We start from the raw sequence: 18,432 nt of genomic DNA on the forward strand, positions 1-18,432 counted from the left end.
TGAGCTGCCCACGCTATGTACGTATGTATGTATGTATGTATGTATGCATGTATGCATGTATGTATGTATGAATGAATGTATGTATGTATATGTATGTGTATATGAGTGTGCGTGTGTGTGCGCGTTTGTGTATGCGTGTGTGTGTGTGTGTGTGTGTCTGCAGGACAGTGCACATAAAATATCCGTTTTTGCTATGCCGTAGGAGTAACCAGTGACATTGTAGGTTTCCTTTCTATAGCCGTAATTTAAAAATGGCAAACTAATTGATGACTAGTGCCTCGTATGTAGCCACGCCCAAAACCCGAGGAAATCTCCTTTACTGGAGATTTCATCTTTCTTGCACAACGAGGACTGCCATTCCTAAGTGTTTGATTAGTACCAATCGATGGAACACTCAGCCATATATGTATAGCATAGCGTGCATGAGTGTTCCTTCGATTGGTGCAAATCAAACACCCAGAAACTCCAACCAGTACCCAAACGCCCGTATAGCAAAGACTATGGTATGTGATGTCCTATGTCTGGAATGGCGCATAAAAAAGTAATTTACTGCTATCCGGACAGTGAAGCCTATGGGGTAGCTCGAATTTCCTCTAGTCTCCTGACAACATATAAACAGGGGAAGGCTAGAGGACACTCGAGTTACCTACGGGGTGGTAGCGCTGTTCCTTATTATTTAGATCACGTGTGGCTGTCATTCATTCACTTATATATATATATATATGTGTGTGTGTGTGTGTGTGTGTGTGTGTGTGTGTGTGTGTGTAATATATATATATATATATATTAATCTGACATTGACAACTCGAATTGTAAATGCCTACCATACATGTTTTTTTAATCGTTAATGCTTATAAACTGGTCTATATTTATAGTCCAAATGTCAGGCAGACGTTTAACGTATTTAGTACGACCACAACAGTAATTGTATGTGAGCATACTACAATGGATACGAGCAATTTGCAATTATGTACTTGGCCAACATTCATCTGAACACTTTGTGGAATCAAACCTTAATCTTTGGTAACCTTTAAACAACACTGAAATTTATTAAATGTGTATACAGTTTAAGTTTCAAACCTAAATGTTACATTATCATTTCCAATAAAAACAAAACCAAAGCAAGCACACATACCAAAAAGTAAAAATATAAATAAACAAAAGAGGGATAATAAATATAGTGTATTAAGAACATGTTTTTTAAAATTTATTTTAGTGGTTGTTTTGGTGACTATAGCCTCCAAAATATATTAAAATGACTAATTATATAACTGCCTGAGTCATTATTTAATGGCGTATGTTCATTAAATGAATGAACGAATAAATGTTTAACGACACCCCAGCACAAAAATACACATCGGCTATTGGGTGTCACAAATGGTAAGTATATGAAAATATTACTTATATGTATTTATGTAAAGCCACAGTGTAGTATGTTCATTATATGGCACTGGTGATTAAAGCTGAAGCTGAAGGTGAAACTCTATTTAGGTACTTCTATACCACGTATGTTTCAAGCACGCCCATCACGGGTATAGCCTCTGACATCGCCAGTGACTAAGTTCGGGACAGGGGGCTGGTGATTAAACAGAGAATAATACATGAGTTGTTTTTAAACGTATCTAACTCGCTTTCGCTCGTTAGATACGTTTTTAAACAACGAGTTGTAAGATAAATGGTATCTAACGGACACGGATGTATTATTCTATGTCTTACATATCCTCAAAAACCAGTATTAAAGCAAATTTTAACATCTTTTTCGACTAAAAGATATTTACAGCCCTTGCACTTGTAGATAACTTTACGTCACAGTGTAACCAATGTCTGTCGTTCTGTTTTTTTTTCATTTGATGTATGGCATTGGTGACCTGGTCATCACCTAGGAGCAGCCAGTCGTATGTCTTGAAATTGTTAACACACGTGCATGTGTAAACAAGTATGTGTTAACAAAAACAACCAATGATGTTTTCACCAACGGGTGTGTAAGAAATTCAAATAATAAACAAATAAAAATAAATATAAATAAATAAATACATAGGAACACAATTAGTAGCCGAAAGCAAACAATGGAATGGACCCGCTACCGTTCAGCTTCTCTGTGTCCGGAGTAGTGGTTCCACCCTGTTGAATATATCAAGTATTGTTTGTAAAGGAAAATAATCCAGTCAGATGAAAGTTAAAGTTTGCGTTGCTTAACGACACCACTTGAGCACACTGATTTATCAGTCAACGGCTATTGGATGTCAGACATATGGTAATTTTCACGTATAGTCTTAGAGAGGAAACCTGATACATTGTCCATCAGCAGCAAGGCATCTTTTACATGCACCATCCCACAGACAGGATAGCACATACCACGGCATTTGACATACCAGTCGTGGTGTACTGTCTGGAATGAGAAATAGCCCAATGGGCCCACCGCCAGGGATCGATCCCAAACCGAATCGGGTCGGGTGAGGGATGGAGTGTAAGATTTGAAAGAAGTACAAAGTTAACAATGCACTCACCAAACTCGTGTAGATTGTACCCACTATACCAACTACAACAACAGACAGCCACAGCTCAATACCGGCAGCTGTAAAAGACACGCCATTATATATACAAATGAACATATTTAGTTAATATACATAACCGGCCTCGGTGGCACAGTGGTAAAGCCATCGAACTATAGGCTGGTAGGTTCATGGTTCGCAGCCCTATACCGGCTCCAACCTAGAACGAGTTTTTAAGGGCTCAATGGGTAGGTGTAAGGCCACTACGCCCTCTTCTCTCTCACTAACCACTAACCAACTAACAACTAACCCACTGTCCTGGACAGACAGCCCAGATAGCTGACGTGTGTGCCCAGGACAGCGTGATTAACCTTAATTGGATATAAGCACAAACATTTAGGTATACACCTGAGCAAAGGTTAAGCACCACCCATATTTTTATAAATATATTTATATTGACTGTAAATATTTTTTATGTTTTAGATACAAATTAGTACAATAATTGGGTATGTAACATGTGATAGTTTTTTTGCACCAAAAACATACATAAGTAATATACATTATAATACATATGCATATGCATACACAATTGACATGTACGCTTATTCACATGCACCCATACACATGTACACGTACATATATACATACATGTACACACACACACACACCACACACACACACACACACACATATGCGCACACACAGATATGCATATCTTAGACTGATTCATCTGCTTTAATATACAAAATTAAAATATTGAGCCAGCATCAACACCCGATTATACCGCTTTATGTTTATGAATGTTGTGGGTTAACATTACCTGCTTGTAGAGCTAGTGCAGGAGAAAGTAAACAAATTGCCATGTAGCTTATCTGAAAATAAATAGTAAAAAAAACAATCATTGTAAAATTACAACATAAAAAGAATTCCATAGTAATGTTAAAATGTTGAGATATACTGCTGTAATGTTAAACTGTTGAGATATACTGCTGTAATGTTAAACTGTTGAGATATACTGCTGTAATGTTAAACTGTTGTGATATACTTCTGTAATGTTAAAATGGTGAAATGTACTGCTGTAATGTTAAACTGTTGCGATATACTGCTGTAATGTTAAAATGTTGAAATGTACTGCTGTAATGTTAAATTGTAAAAAAAAATGTAATGTTGTAATATTAAAATGTTGAGATATACTGCCATAATGTTAAACTGTTGCGATATACTTCTGTAATGTTAAACTGGTGAAATGTACTGTTGTAATGTTAAACTGTCGCGATATACTGATGTAATATTAAAATGTTGAGATATACTACTGTAATGTTAAAATGTTGAGATATACTGTTGTAATGTTAAAATGTTGAGATATGCTGTTGTAATGTTAAACTGTTGAGATATACTGCCGTAATTTTAAAATGTTGAGATATACTGCCGTAATGTTAAAATGTTGAGATATGCTGGTGTAATGTTAAACTGTTGAGATATACTGCCGTAATGTTAAAATGTTGAGATATACTGTTGTAATGTTAAACTGTTGAAATATACTGCCGTAATATTAAAATGTTGAGATATACAGTTGTAATGTCAAAATGTTGAGATATACTGCCATAATGTTAAAATGTTGAGATGTACTGTTGTAATGTTAGCATGTTGAGATATACTGGTGTAATGTTAAACTGTTGAGATATACTGCTGTAATGTTAAAATGTTGATATATACCGTTGTAATGTTAAAATGTTGAGATATACTGTTGTAATGTTAGCATGTTGAGGATATACTGTTGTAATGTTAGTATGTTGAGATATATTGTTGTAATATTAAAATGTTAACATAAATTACTTTAATGTTAAAATGTTGAGACAACCTGCTGTAATATTACAATGATGAGATATACTGCTGTCGTGTTAAACTGTTTAGATAAACTGTTCTAATGTTAAAATGTTCCGAGGTACAGCTGTAATGTTAAAATGTTAAGATGGTTTGCCATAAATTGAAATGTTGAGTACTACTGCTGCAATGTTCAGACGCTACTGTATCGTTCAAAGGTTGAAAAGGCTAGTGTTTCTATAATAAACTGCCGATCGGTACTGCTGTATAAGTAGTGTTAATTGTCATAAACGTACTGTCTGCAGCATGCCCACACACGTTCCCAGCAATCTCACGGCAGACGACTCGTATCGGAGACCCAAATACTGCAAAAAGCAAATACAACCACCATAAAGAATGTTTTTAAAAACCAGAAATATTGTATTAAAAAGTCAAGAATTTTAAATTAAAATATGACAAATATTGTGTTAACACCACAAATATTGCATTAAAACATCATAAATACTATATTAAAACGTTGCATATATTATTTTAAAATACTACAAATATTGCATTGAAATGTCATAAATATTATATTAAAACTTTGCAAATGTCGACAACGGGCTCCATAATTCGTATACGAATTCAGTGAGCAGGTGAAAAGTCACTTAATCTAATTCACAGACTAAACAACTTAATTAAGATTAATCGAGTTCATCATTGCTAATGGTTGTGTTGTTGCTGATGCTGATAACGGAGGTGGTTGTGTCGATGGTGGTGGTGGCAATACTGGTGATGGTAGTGACGATGATGATGATAATGGTGATGATGATGATAGTAGTTGTGGTGATGGTGATAGTGATGGTGGTGATCATGATGGTGGTGATCATGATCGTGGGGGTGCCGATGGTGATGGTAGATGTGGTGATGGTGATAGTAGTTGTGGTGGCGATACTAGTGATAGCGGTAATGATGATTGTTGTGGTTGTGATGGAAATGATGGTGGTGGCGGCGATGATGATGTCATGGTGATGGCGACGGAGGTTGTCGTCGTGTTGGTGGCGATGATGATGATGACATTAGTAGTGACAATGATGATGGTCGTGGTGGTGGCTATAATGATGGAGGTGGTGGTGGTTCGATGAAGATGGTCGTCTTAGTTGTGCATGTAATGATGGTGATGATGATGATGATGATTGATGATGATAATGACAGTGGTGGTGGTGACTATAATGTTGGAGGTGATGGTGGCAATGAAACGAAAATTGTATTCCATTCGGATGACCACACGGTGATATAGTGAGTTGGTTTACAATTAAATATATTGAAAGATGCAGTACATTCTAAACATTATAATAGGGCCGAACTTACTACACCTGATTGTGTCTTACACGCATGTAACTGTGTATAATATTATTTCATTACTCTACCAAAAATATTAGTTGTAACCCATGTAAAAATGCATTGCTATTCGTTTGCAACCCTATATAGCTGTTTGGCTGTAATGCTGACATGAACAAACGTTGTAATCCAGATTCGGGCACTTTTGTTTAATTTGGGCAAAAATCAGCCTGCCTCCGTACAAAAATGGGAACCCGTACGCCTATGGATTATTCTGACGGTGATGTGTATTAGGTTATGACGACGGTAATGATGATGGCTATGACAATAATAGTAACGGTGATAACGGCAATAGTGACTGTGATGGCGGTAATAGTAACGACCATGACTGTAATAGTGACGGTCATGGTTACTGTCACGGTCGCGGTTATTGTTGTTGTTGTTGTTGAAATTTTTAAGATGCTCCTATACCACTAAGGTTTCGAGCATGTCTATCCCAAGTCCCATCTCTGGATGCCAGGGACTTGACTTGGGACATGACGGTTATTGTGACGGTAATAACTAATAAATTAACAATGGCGGTCATGGCGGTAATGACCATAAGTATATATGGTGATGGTAATAACTGATGTTGACGGTAATGGTGATTGTGATGACGGTAATTGTGATAATGACGATAACCACGTTGAATGTGAAGGAGATGATGATGACAAAATACAAAACAAAACAACAACAAAAACCCAAGGTGACGAATGATGACAAAAACGAAGACGACGACGACGACGACGACGATGGTGTGCAATTTATTCAATGTGTACCTCATATATACTGGTGATACGCAATGGAAATATCAGTGGAACTATAGTGAACATCCCCACCACATACGAAATGGCCTGTCCAGAAAAGAAAATGAAAAACAGTGTCCCATACGTATACATCTCCGCGGGGACACCAATCATAGACACGGCCGACTGGAAGGTCACAAACAGTGAGAAACAAACAGGAAGCATGTCCATGTTTCTTCCTGCCACTAAATATTCTTCCTTTGTGTTACGTCTTCTGTCCAAAACAGCAAAGAATATTCCAATTCCTAAACTGACAGAAAGCATGAGGGCCATGATCAAGTAATCCACTATACTTAGGGTGACTGGTCCCGCCATGTTGATTTTTTACAGAGCAGAGAAAACAATGTGTGTATACACAAATGTCATGCGCAGACACACGCACTAAATACTTTGGTCATTATTACTAATATATACCGGCCTCGGTAGCGTCGTGGTTAGGCCATCGATCTACAGGCTGGTAGGTACTGGGTTCGGATCCCAGTTGAGGCATTGGATTTTTAATTCAGATACCGACTCCAAACCCTGAGTGAGTGTTCCGCAAGGCTCAACGGGTAGGTGTAAACCATTTGCACCGACCAGTGATCCATAACTGGTTCAACAAAGGCCATGGTTTGTGCTATCCTGCCTGTGGGAAGCGCAAATAAAAGATCCCTTGCTGCTAATCGGAAAGAATAGCCCATGTAGTGGCGACAGCGGGTTTCCTCTCAAAATCTGTGTGGTCCTTAACCATATGTCTGACGTCATATAACCGTAAATAAAATGTGTTGAGTGTGTCGTTAAATAAAACATTTCTTTCTTTCTTTCTTTATTACTACTATAGGGCAATTCCGTGAAAAGGTCAACCTCCTACTAAATTTATGGGTATTGGTTTAAACTTAAATGCTTGGTATCGTTTAAAAACTATAACACTGAGGTTTAATAATCTATACAGCTTTTGAAATATATTTCATTGTTAAATGTTTGAATGGAAACATGGGGTGCCCAAAAAGATGATGAAAGTTACAAAACGGGGACATTCGAATTTCGTTTTTAAAGTAGAAGCAATATCATTACTGTTCTGTTTAAAAAACCCAAATTGAATTAATCAGATATGCATGAAATATTATAAATAACATTTCTCACTCTTTGATCTTTTTTTTTTTTTCTTTTGCGGGGGTGGGGGTACAGGCCTTCGTTACATGACCTCATTAGCGTACTATATGACCTGTTCATAGTATCAATGCTTGGTACTGTTTACAAACTATAACACTGAGGTTTAATAATCTATAAAGCTTTTAACAATATATATATTTCATTGTTAAATGTTTGAATGGAAACATGGGCTGCCCAGACGGATGATGAGAGTCACAAAACGGGGACAATCAAATTTCGTTTTTAAAGTAGAAACAATATCATTACTGTTTTGTTTTAAAAAAACAAATTGAATTAAGTAGGTATGCATGAAATATAAATAACATTTCTCACACTTTGATCAGGGGTTTTTTTTGGGGGGAGTGGTGTGTGTGTGTGTGTGTGTGTGTGTGTGTGTGCGTGTGCGCGTGCGCGTGCGCGTGTGCGTGTGCGTGTGCGCGTGTGCGTGTGTGTGTGTGTGTGTACAGGCCTTTCTTACATGACCTCATTAGCGTACTACGCCCGTCACAAATTTCAAATTTTGTAAAAAGTTTTTTATTAAGAACAAAGGATAAACCACACCTATATTATAAATAAAACTCTTATAAAAGCAATACGCATATATACTTTTTGAAGTAATTATACACAAATGTTCACAAAGTGTGTGACAGACGTACATCATTTTGGTACGTACGTCCGTCACACAAAACATTGTCATGAATATGTCCAAACAAAATTTACTAAACGTGTTTAAATACACTAAAAGGACATTTACCTGAACCTATCCCAGTATTGAACAATTTAGGTAAGAGTTAAAGTTTGTTTTGTTTAACGACACAACTAGAGCACGTTGGATGTTAAACATTTGGTAATTCTGACACACAGTCATCAGAGAAAATCGCTACATTGTTCCTGATGCAACAATGGATCTTTTATATGCACTTTCCCACAGACAGGAAAGCACATACCACGGCCGTAGACCAGTTGTGATGCACTAGTTGCAACGAGAAAAAAACCAGTCAGCTGAAAGGATCCATCGAGGTGTTTCAATCCTGCAAAGCATGCGAGCACTCAACCAACTGAACTAAATCCCGCCCCAAATTAATGAATGGATGAATGGATGAATGTTTAACTACATCCCAGCTCGAAAAATACATCGGCTATTGGGTTTCAAACTAAGGTAAATGCCAAAACAAATTGACGATCAGCATTAATATAAAAATTCAACAGTTAAAATAAAATGCAGTGTAATTAACTGTGCAAAAATACAAATATCACAGATAGATAATATTAAAATTTACAATAAAAGTCAGTATCATGTAGAAACTGTAAAGTAAATTCTACGCCCCAAATTAAGAGATACAGATCGTAATGGTGTTGATGTTATGATGTAATAATGATAGGACGTTTGCAAAAAAGGCTATAATAAACAGTGTTTCTGTCTAGCCTACTAAATAAAATCTTGAGGTGGGCCTGGGGAGCAGAGAATTAGAATGTTGGATTTCTGCTAACGTACATTATACAGTTGAAAACATTCTTAACAATCCCAATAAAAGAATTAGTAATAAACACTGAGAATGTATTATCTCATTGATACTTTCGTAAGATACATCGGATGACAATGTTAAGACCTTAAAGGGTTATTTTCAAAGTTCTGACTGTCCGACAACTAGTCTACAATACATTAAACTGAGGGTGGAGGATGTTATAAATATAGCTAATGATTACTTGTGATAAAGGTAGGCAGATAAATACTTAGGGAACCAGGTGCATATTCCTGTTATATTTTCTAATTAAACACCTCACTCTAAAAAGTTTGTTTTATTTAACGACGTCACAAGAGCACATTTGATTTTTTATCTTATCATCGGCTATTGGACGTCAAACATATCATCATTCTGACGCTGGGGTTTTTAGGAAACCCGCTGTCGCCACATAGGCTACTCTTTTACGACAGGCAGCAAGGGATCTTTTATTTGCGCTTCCCACATGCAGGATAGCACAAACCATGGCCTCTGTTGAACCAGTTATGAATCACCGGCCGGTGCAAGTGGTTTACACCTACCCATTGAGCCTTGCGGAGCACTCACTCAGGGTTTGGAGTCGGTATCCGGATTAAAAATCCCATGCCTCGACTGGGATCCGAACCCAGTACCTACCAACCTGTAGACCGATGGCCTAACCACGACGCCACCGAGGCCGGTCACCTCACTCTGGTCCCACCCTGGTTCTACTCAGACCCTAGACCTTTAGCATTGGCAGTTCTGATACCGACAGAAAGCCTGTTTTATCTTAAATGCTGATGTTTAGGCATTGTAAATGTGTGTACTTACATACAAGTAAGACAAAACCTGGCTTTTGCAAAGTTGGCCCAAGATAGGGTGGGGTTTTTTTTTAAGAAAAGAGGATTGAAGAAAATATAGATAAAAAACATATAGATAAATGAACAGGTGTGTAAATAATAGCATGGAAACCTTTACAACAATTGCTGTCAATGAATGGTGGATCTTTCATTTCAGGCAGTGTGTCTAGAAATTACCTTGAAAAGTCAGGCAATGTGTATATTGCTTGAAATATTTAGGCAATATACAGATTGCCTGAGTGAATCAATTGCTTTACAGATTGCCTGAAATTTTCAGGCATTCTACAGATTGCCTGGTTTTACACATTGACTGTAACATATATATATTTCACTAACTTCTATACTTCTATTCCAAAATTATAATTATGTCCATTTTCAATTAAACACACACACACACACACACACACACACACACACACACACACACCTTCTGTCCCGAACCCAGTCACTGGCTAAGTCAGAGATTGTGCCCGGGAGAGACGTGCTTGAACCTTAATTGGATATAGGAACGTTGATATGTTATCCAATCCAATCATCAAAGTATATATTCCAAGCCTAAAGTTTCTGTGGCATTGGCCTACAATATCGTTCATGAAGAATTAAATATTTCTTTAATTACATAAACGAAAATTGATTCTAGTAAACGAATTACCTGGAAATGGTAATACACTGAATAAAACTTACAAGAACACTAAATTACGAAAAATCATCAAAATGTCCACACCAAAAATGTTGCTTCACACTTCAGTAGCATTTATGGGCGACGCCTGCGTTCATTGGAACTGTGATAAAATAAATTCTACACTTAGAGCATAACACTTCAGCTTTTAACGACAACACCATGAGCACATTGATTTAATAATCATCTGCTAATGGATGTCAAATATTTTGTAATTTGACATAATTTTATAATCTTAGAGAGAAAATCCGCTACATTTTTCCAAAAGGGATCTTTTATACGCACCATCCAATTTACAGGATAGCACATACCACGGTTTGATATACACTGGCTACAACAAAAAATAGCCCAATGGATCAACTGACAGGGATCAATCCTATACAGACTGCGCATCAAGCGAGCGCTTTACCACTGGGCTACGTCCCGTCCTCCCAATCTGGCACTGTGAACAAAGTCGGCGGTGAGCAGTTGGCTAAGTTAACTCAACTATATGGCGTAGGTGTGCGGTTATAATCCATCGATTCTGTCGAACAGACCGGATCGGTCCCTCTTACCGCGTTAATGTGTTGATAGCGAGAGAATCGCTAGAGATTCTATTATTTGTTTCTGTGCACGTGAAAACAAAGCTCAACATTCCGTTGTAGAGTTTTGGATTCCAATAACGCGCTTCCAGACATCAAATGATAAGCGTTGCAATGAATGCGGTAATTCGATAGATTGGAAATTGTATTGTTGTTGTTTTCACACCGATATGATTGGCAATAAAGGAAGGGGTTTACAGACGGCCGACGTTCACGAATGTCTCATACAGCGCGTGCTTTGTGTGCAAGCCACCATTGCATTCTGACGAACTGTTCTTGTTTACTTATGATTGATCCATTAATTATCAAATAAAGAGGTCGACACAGGAACGTTTGTCGTTGGGTATAGAACAGTCTGCTATAGCTACAACATTGGAGACAATTGGTTCTTTTAAAACTGCCCCTGCGCGTGCTGTAACCTCACCGTGGTGCAGGGGTGTAACAGTCTCTTTGAGAATGGCCAATACAGCACAAATTGAAATTTTGAGTAAAAGTCAATATTTATCTGTGATATTTGTATTTTTGCCCAGTTCTTTACACTGTTGTTATTTAAATCTTGAGTTTTTATATTGATGTTGATCATCACCTTATTTGTTTGCATTACCATAGTTTGACACCCAATAGCTGATGTATTTTTCGTGCTGGGGTGTTGTTAAATATTCATTCATTCATTCATTTTTAAAACTGCAGATTATAATTTCAAAAATAATTCTACATTTAGAGCGTGTTCAGTTTACAGTCTACTTCCTGCCTTGGCCTTGGTTGGCTGTTGCGAGATTGGTGCAGCTCAGCAGGGTATATACTACCAAATGAAACCCCATAGACGACAATAGTAACATATGTGACTAAAACTCCTACCTGCAGCGTATCAATCGAAATAAACGCCCTCACCCTTAATGTGAATCAGAAAAAAATGGGGGTCAAGCTGCTCATTCCTGAAATAACGGGTAGCGTCTATGACTAACCTACATGTAGTTCCGCACAAAACTCGAGTACCTTTGTTTTTTTTATACAGGTACCCCATACATGTTTCAAGCACAAAACAACTTGAATTTATTTGGTTTAGTACTACCAGCAGTGTAGCGCTAGCTTGACAAACAATATAGGCCACTATCAGAGCTCTTTGGTTAAAATTTATTTTGTTTAACGACACCACTAGAGCACACTGATTAATCATCGGCTATTGGATGTCAAACATTTGGTAATTCTGACATGTATTCTTAGAAGAAACCCGCTACTTTTTTTCATTTGTAGAAAGTGACCTTTTACATGCATCTTCCCACAGACAGGATGGCACATATCACAGCCTTTGATATACGAGTCGTGGGGCACCGGTTAGGACGTGAAAAAAGCAATCGGAAAATGAGTCCAACGAGTGGATTTGACCCTTTGGTGGGGGGGGGGGGGGGCGTAGCCCAGTGGTAAAGCACTCGATTGATGCAAGGTCAGTTTGTGATCGATCCCCGTCGGTGGGCCCATTGGTCTATTTCTTGCTCCAGCCAGTGCATCACGACTGGTATATTAACGGCCGTGGTATGTGCTGTCCTATCTGTGAGATGGTGCATATAAAAGATCCTTGCTACTAATGAAAAAACAATGTAGCGGGTTTCCTCTCTAAGACTATTTGTCGAACTAACCAAATGTTTGACATCCAATAGTCGATGATTAATGCATCAATGTGCTCTGGTGGCGTCGTTAAACAAACAAAAGACCACATTTTGACCCTTCGGCCCAAGGATCTCAGGTGAGGGCTCTACCGAATGAGATTTCTACTCTTTGGTAGACACGTTGCCTTACTTCCAACTCCTGTTGATAAACATGTGTATCAGAGTGCGTATGGCCCATTAATCGCAACCATTATAACTTACTGTTCTGTTATTTTAAAAGAGGGTGTCGAAAGTAATAACGATCATAGAACAATCAGGCTTTGAATTGTGTATAATTTTAAAGGCAATTTTTTTTAGATAAATATATTTTTTTCTATTATTTTAACGTGTTTGGAAAGACGTAACACCAAAATGAATAATAGACCCACATTTATAAACATATCATGTGACTGGAACATGAATGAACGTAACTTTACATAATACATGAATGGATGGGTAACCAAATGAACAAGAGAACAAATATATACATATTAAGATGTGATTGAGTGAACCGTTTATATACCTCATACATACTTGTCACTTGCAACGGATACAGAAGCGGTATTAGCGTAAAGAGACCGGCAACATAGCAACTGGTGATTGAAACGTAGAAGAAAAGCACCATTGTCCCATGGAAATACATTTCTGCTGGAATTCCAATCAAACTGATGGCTGACTGGTAAGTCACGAATAAAGACAAACACACGGGCAAAATACCAATGTTGCGGTCTCCCAACAAATAGGCGTTTCTGGTAGCTTTATGTCGTCCTTTGATAGCGAAGAAAACTCCAATTCCTAAACAAAGCAGCAGTATAAGGCATAGAATGAGATAGTCTGCCCAGTGGACTGTCAGTCTGTTCGCCATGATGTACAGCTTTCAAACTGTGTGTTGGCCGTCTTAATTGATATTTCATCTCAGCAGACCATCAGTTGAAACAATTCAGCAGCAGAACGTATGTATTGCCACATACAAGTTTATCGTCAGCTTGGGGAGCGTGAAGCTCCTCGGTTCCACCGAGTTAGAATCTCTCGCCAGGTCAGGTCCAGAACGTTTTAATTCGTTTAGAAGATATGAGTAAGGCAACAGACCACAATTATTTACGCTATAAATTTATTAATGTCAATAGGTCTGCCGATTCTTTTGTGCACATTTTCCTGTCTTAGGGCAACATAGCCTGACAAGAATAACCTCTGTTGTCAAGCTAGTTCTCTCACGATATTGGTTTAAAGCAAAAAATACTCACTAAACCGGGTCGGGGTATACCCATTTACATTATAATTACTACATTTGCATTTGCTGGAATTATCACAAAGATCAGGCGCGTGAGCAAGAGGTAGTTTATACAGTGGGGAGTGAATTTATTAATGGGGCCGGGTCGTGCTTCCCCGGAAAATATACTAAAACAAACAATCGTGTGGAGCATATGGGTTTCAGTACCACCCAATCCAACCCCCATACCCATGCCTCATGACGTCTAATTATTGCTACTACAAAGTTGTCTATGAAATAATTAAAAATAACACACTAATTGCTGTATATATTTGAAGATGTTGGCTAACCAAATGGAAAGATAACTGAAATCTACACTATACTACTATGCAATACAATACCATACAATACAATACAATACAATACAATACAATACCAAAACTTTATTTCCACTTTCATATATATTCTATACAAACATTGTACATGCATAACCGTAGGTATGATTATCGTACCAATGCACTAAACATTGGCACCACTGCGCCATAATTAATAAAATTGCAAAATGTAGGATGATCACTTGAAAATAAATCCTATTATTTATTTTTCTATTGTGTGTAGTATTTATACCATTTAATATCATCCACAAATGTAAATTAAAATAATGAAATAGTAAAAGGTAATCTATGAATGATGAAATGATGAAAGAAAGAATTATAAGAAATACACAAATAAAGAAATTAAGAATTAAATAAATAGCATGGCAAGTTGCCCACTGTATTTGGGGGTTTTTGACGGTTATTATTAAAGGTTTGAACAGAACAGATATGCTGTTATGCCGAGGTTCATCTTAATGGTCTAATTCCAACTGGGTCTTCGCTTAATTCATTATGTGATTTGTGGTTACGTATGTGACAGTGTGAAAATTACTCCTCAGTCCAGCTTTTTGAGCCTGGATGTCTGTCCGTCAGCAGTCTTAACGACTAAGACACGTCACGATACAGTTGGCAGACTTTCACACCCATTTCCAAACGATGTATTGTCAAACGTACGCTTCTTAATGGGGAATTCAGACCCGTGATAACACTGTATACGCCTGGAGAGAGGAAAGCAAAACAAAACAAAATTCTGTTACTATAGATCCTGAAATTAATGCGATCATAATATTAATGCGAAAAAATGCGAGCTCGTGTTATTCGCATTAATAATATGACGCATTTATTTCTATGTTTTGTCTATGTATCCCACGTTATTAAAACAAAACAAACAAAGATTAAAATTCTAACATATAACACAACTGGCAAACAATTCATTGTAGGCAAGTCTTACTAACTGTTGACTAGTCCAGCAAGCTATATGTCACACTTTTAAAACAAAGATTAAAATTCTAATACATTTATAAAACAACTGGAGCATAATTCATTGTACAATAATCTAACAAGATGCCAGCCACGCGTGATGACTGCGGGGTCTTTGGCCATCCTATCAAAAGCAGACACGGTATATCGCGTGTGAATGGGTTTTAGCACGCTAATCCTGATGTCGAGCGGGTTTTTTATTTCACTGTTCGAGTTCACTGCAACTTAGTTGGGTGAATTGTTCTTTTGTTATGACTTTGAAATATATCTACATTCTTAGGAAGATACAGTTGTAATGGTACATATATGCTAATGTTTAACGAGATTTATGTAACGATACCCGTTATGTAATTGAACGCTGCAAAATATGCTTGGAGTTGATCTCACCAAAAACACTAAGGATTAAACAGGTTAACTGATGTGTACACAGATATGTTAGTAAGTTGATCTCATTGAAGACAACTGTAACTTGGATTGAACCACAAAGTACACGGACGTGTGTTGCTAGGAAGGTAATATTTCAAAGGGAGGCCACTCGCATTAATTTCATGTCGCATTTTAGTCTGCCCACCGTCACTCGCATTCATTCCCAGTCTGGAGCTCCACGCGGTAACACGTGTTTGTTCGCTTGTGCACACTGCACGTGCTTTCGTATGCTCGACTTGGGGGTCCTTCATTTCGTTGTTTTTGTCAGCGAAATGAAGTTTTCTACTGGGATGTATGCGGCCATTGGAACTGTTTGAACGCTGGAACGCTTCTCGTTTCGACAGTCTGCACCACCAGGTTGGATTCTTTTTTAGCGAGATTCCTTGCCGCCACGTCATTTTTCCGTCTTACTGTCGACTTGTTTTTTTCGTGACTTGTATGACGGCCATTCTGCAGAACGCCACGGTTGTTCGTGTTTAGTCTCTACATGTCCGAGTCTGTCCTAGCAGCACTGGAAGATTGACCGCCCCACTCTAAGAAGAAATAGGAAGCGGGGTCGGCCCCTACTACTCTTTTTCTAGACTTTACCTTGCTTTATAGTGATACCATCTCGTATCCTCCGGAGTCGGGCCCGTCCGCACCACTATACCAACCCATGACGACTGGACTATACCCTAGTCTGATACTTCTCTCGTTCAGACGGATCAAGCTTCTCAAGATCTGTATTTCAGCACTACACCTTCAACGTCTATCGACTGTCAATCTAGGGGTTTTCTTGACGAGATGCAACCTATCTCGTCCCTTTAAGCTGTGCATCCAAACGGCCTTAACGCGGCCACTCGCGTGGACATATCGATCGGACTTTAAACTTTCAGATCTGTGTTCAAAATTTTATATCGAAATTACTTCTTTTTTTAATATTATTAAATAGTCCGATCCTCTCTTCTTTCTCTTTTTTAATTTTGGACTGTCCTTCTGAAATGCTCCAAATTATATAAATATTCGGCCGAGCAGTCAATTCTTATTATTTTTGGCTTGTAACCTTTTTATTTTTTTTATTTATTCTATTAACTTTTTTACTAATTGCTATTTTCAAAATCTGCCCATTTTCAACCCCCCACCCCCCATCCATCCCGAGTCAGGCCACCGATCTTATCGGAGGTCGGACTCGGGATGGGCGTGTTCGAAACCCTAGTCGTATATGGGCACGTTAAACTAGTTATCATCATCATCACTCGCATTAATTTAGGGACGCGTTAATTTGATGATCTACAGTAGTTTACTATTTTTGTACGGCTGAGTCTGGTTAAAAAGCACACCTAGTCTAGTTTCCCAGCAATAATAAAGCACATAAAATACTAACAGCAAACAACTAAAATTAACCGACTGTCAAAAACAGACAGGATATAAAAGTAGTAATAATAAATTATCATAATTATGCACTATGTATATAGTATAACCTGATGTATGGCCATTGCTGTTGATAATCAGAAGGATCACACCTTTGATGAATTACACCAACTAGACGTGGTTAGCAAATAAGTACCAATAACATTTCATGTCATTTCAACTGGTTTCCATGCTTATATCCAATTAAGTTTCAGGCACGCTATCCTGGACACACATACCTCAGCTATCTGGGCTGTCTGTCCAGGACAGTGGGTTAGTTGTTAATTGTTAGTGGTTAGTGAGAGAGAAGAGGGTGTAGTGGTCTTACCCACCTACCCATTGAGTCGTTAAAACTCGCTCTGGGTGGGAGCTGGTACCGGGTTGTGAACCCTCTATCTACCAGTCTTATGTCCGATGGCTTAACCACGGCGCCACCGAGACCGGTTGCAATAAAATGCATTTAAGTATATTTATCATATCATATCATGATGGAAGATAACTCTTGATCTCTTCAACTACGAACATATAGTAAATAGGAGCTTATCAAACTATTGAAGCTCGAGAAAGATCGAGCTCAAAGCTATGAATTAGTTGAAAAACTGTCCGCTGGTGAATACAAGAAGACTGACAAGGATGTGATGGTAATGGCGGATTCGGTGTTCCCAAAAATATTGTCTTATATAAAGAAAAAAAACTGAATACAAAGCAGATGTAGAACTTCTTAAGAGCGTACAAAAAGCAAAGAGCTGGCAGATTTAAAAGGCATTATTACGGAAGCCCGTTAGTACGGAAACCCGTTAGTGCCAGGGGTGAACATACATGTATTCGTTTTGTACAGTTAGTTATGTGGCGGTGGTGTGTGTATGGGGTGGTGGGATGGGGGGGGGGGGGGGGGGCTGTATATGTATAATGATCCTAAAAGAGATGGAATTTAAAGGTTACCTTATTACATGTAGTTTGAAACGTGTTTTAGTCTTCACACATCTTTATTTAATAAATGCTATGAGACATAAATATATGAATGTTGACTAAACCATTCACGTACCTCATACATACTTGTCACTTGCATAGGATACAGAAGTGGTATTAGTGTAAAAAGACCGATAATATAGCAGCTGGTGATTGACAAGTAGAAGTAATAAGCCATAGATCCATAAAAATACATCTCTGTCGGAAATCCAATCAAACCGATG

General features: G+C 38.0%; 1 protein-coding gene across 2 annotated transcripts in view; it reads right to left on the reverse strand.

Moving 5' to 3' along the window:
* The window catches only part of LOC121384083 (sodium-coupled monocarboxylate transporter 2-like), a 51,129-nt gene extending 37,190 nt beyond the window's left edge, over positions 1-13,939 (reverse strand). Inside the window, exons 1-4 of one of the 2 annotated variants that reach the window (XM_041514308.1) lie at positions 13,383-13,939; positions 4,613-4,681; positions 3,313-3,364; positions 2,508-2,575 (exon numbers count right to left, since the gene is read on the reverse strand). In XM_041514308.1, coding sequence (XP_041370242.1) covers positions 2,508-2,575; positions 3,313-3,364; positions 4,613-4,681; positions 13,383-13,724 — 531 coding nt within the window. In that variant the 5' untranslated portion in view covers positions 13,725-13,939. Of the gene's footprint in view, positions 1-2,507; positions 2,576-3,312; positions 3,365-4,612; positions 4,682-6,566; positions 6,626-13,382 lie in introns of those variants that run through there. The other variant, XM_041514309.1, reaches the window with a different exon arrangement.
* Between the last annotated feature and the right edge of the window lie 4,493 nt (positions 13,940-18,432).

Source organism: Gigantopelta aegis, chromosome 10 (genome assembly GCF_016097555.1).
Source record: "Gigantopelta aegis isolate Gae_Host chromosome 10, Gae_host_genome, whole genome shotgun sequence".
NCBI classification, from domain to species: Eukaryota; Metazoa; Mollusca; class Gastropoda; order Neomphalida; family Peltospiridae; genus Gigantopelta; species Gigantopelta aegis.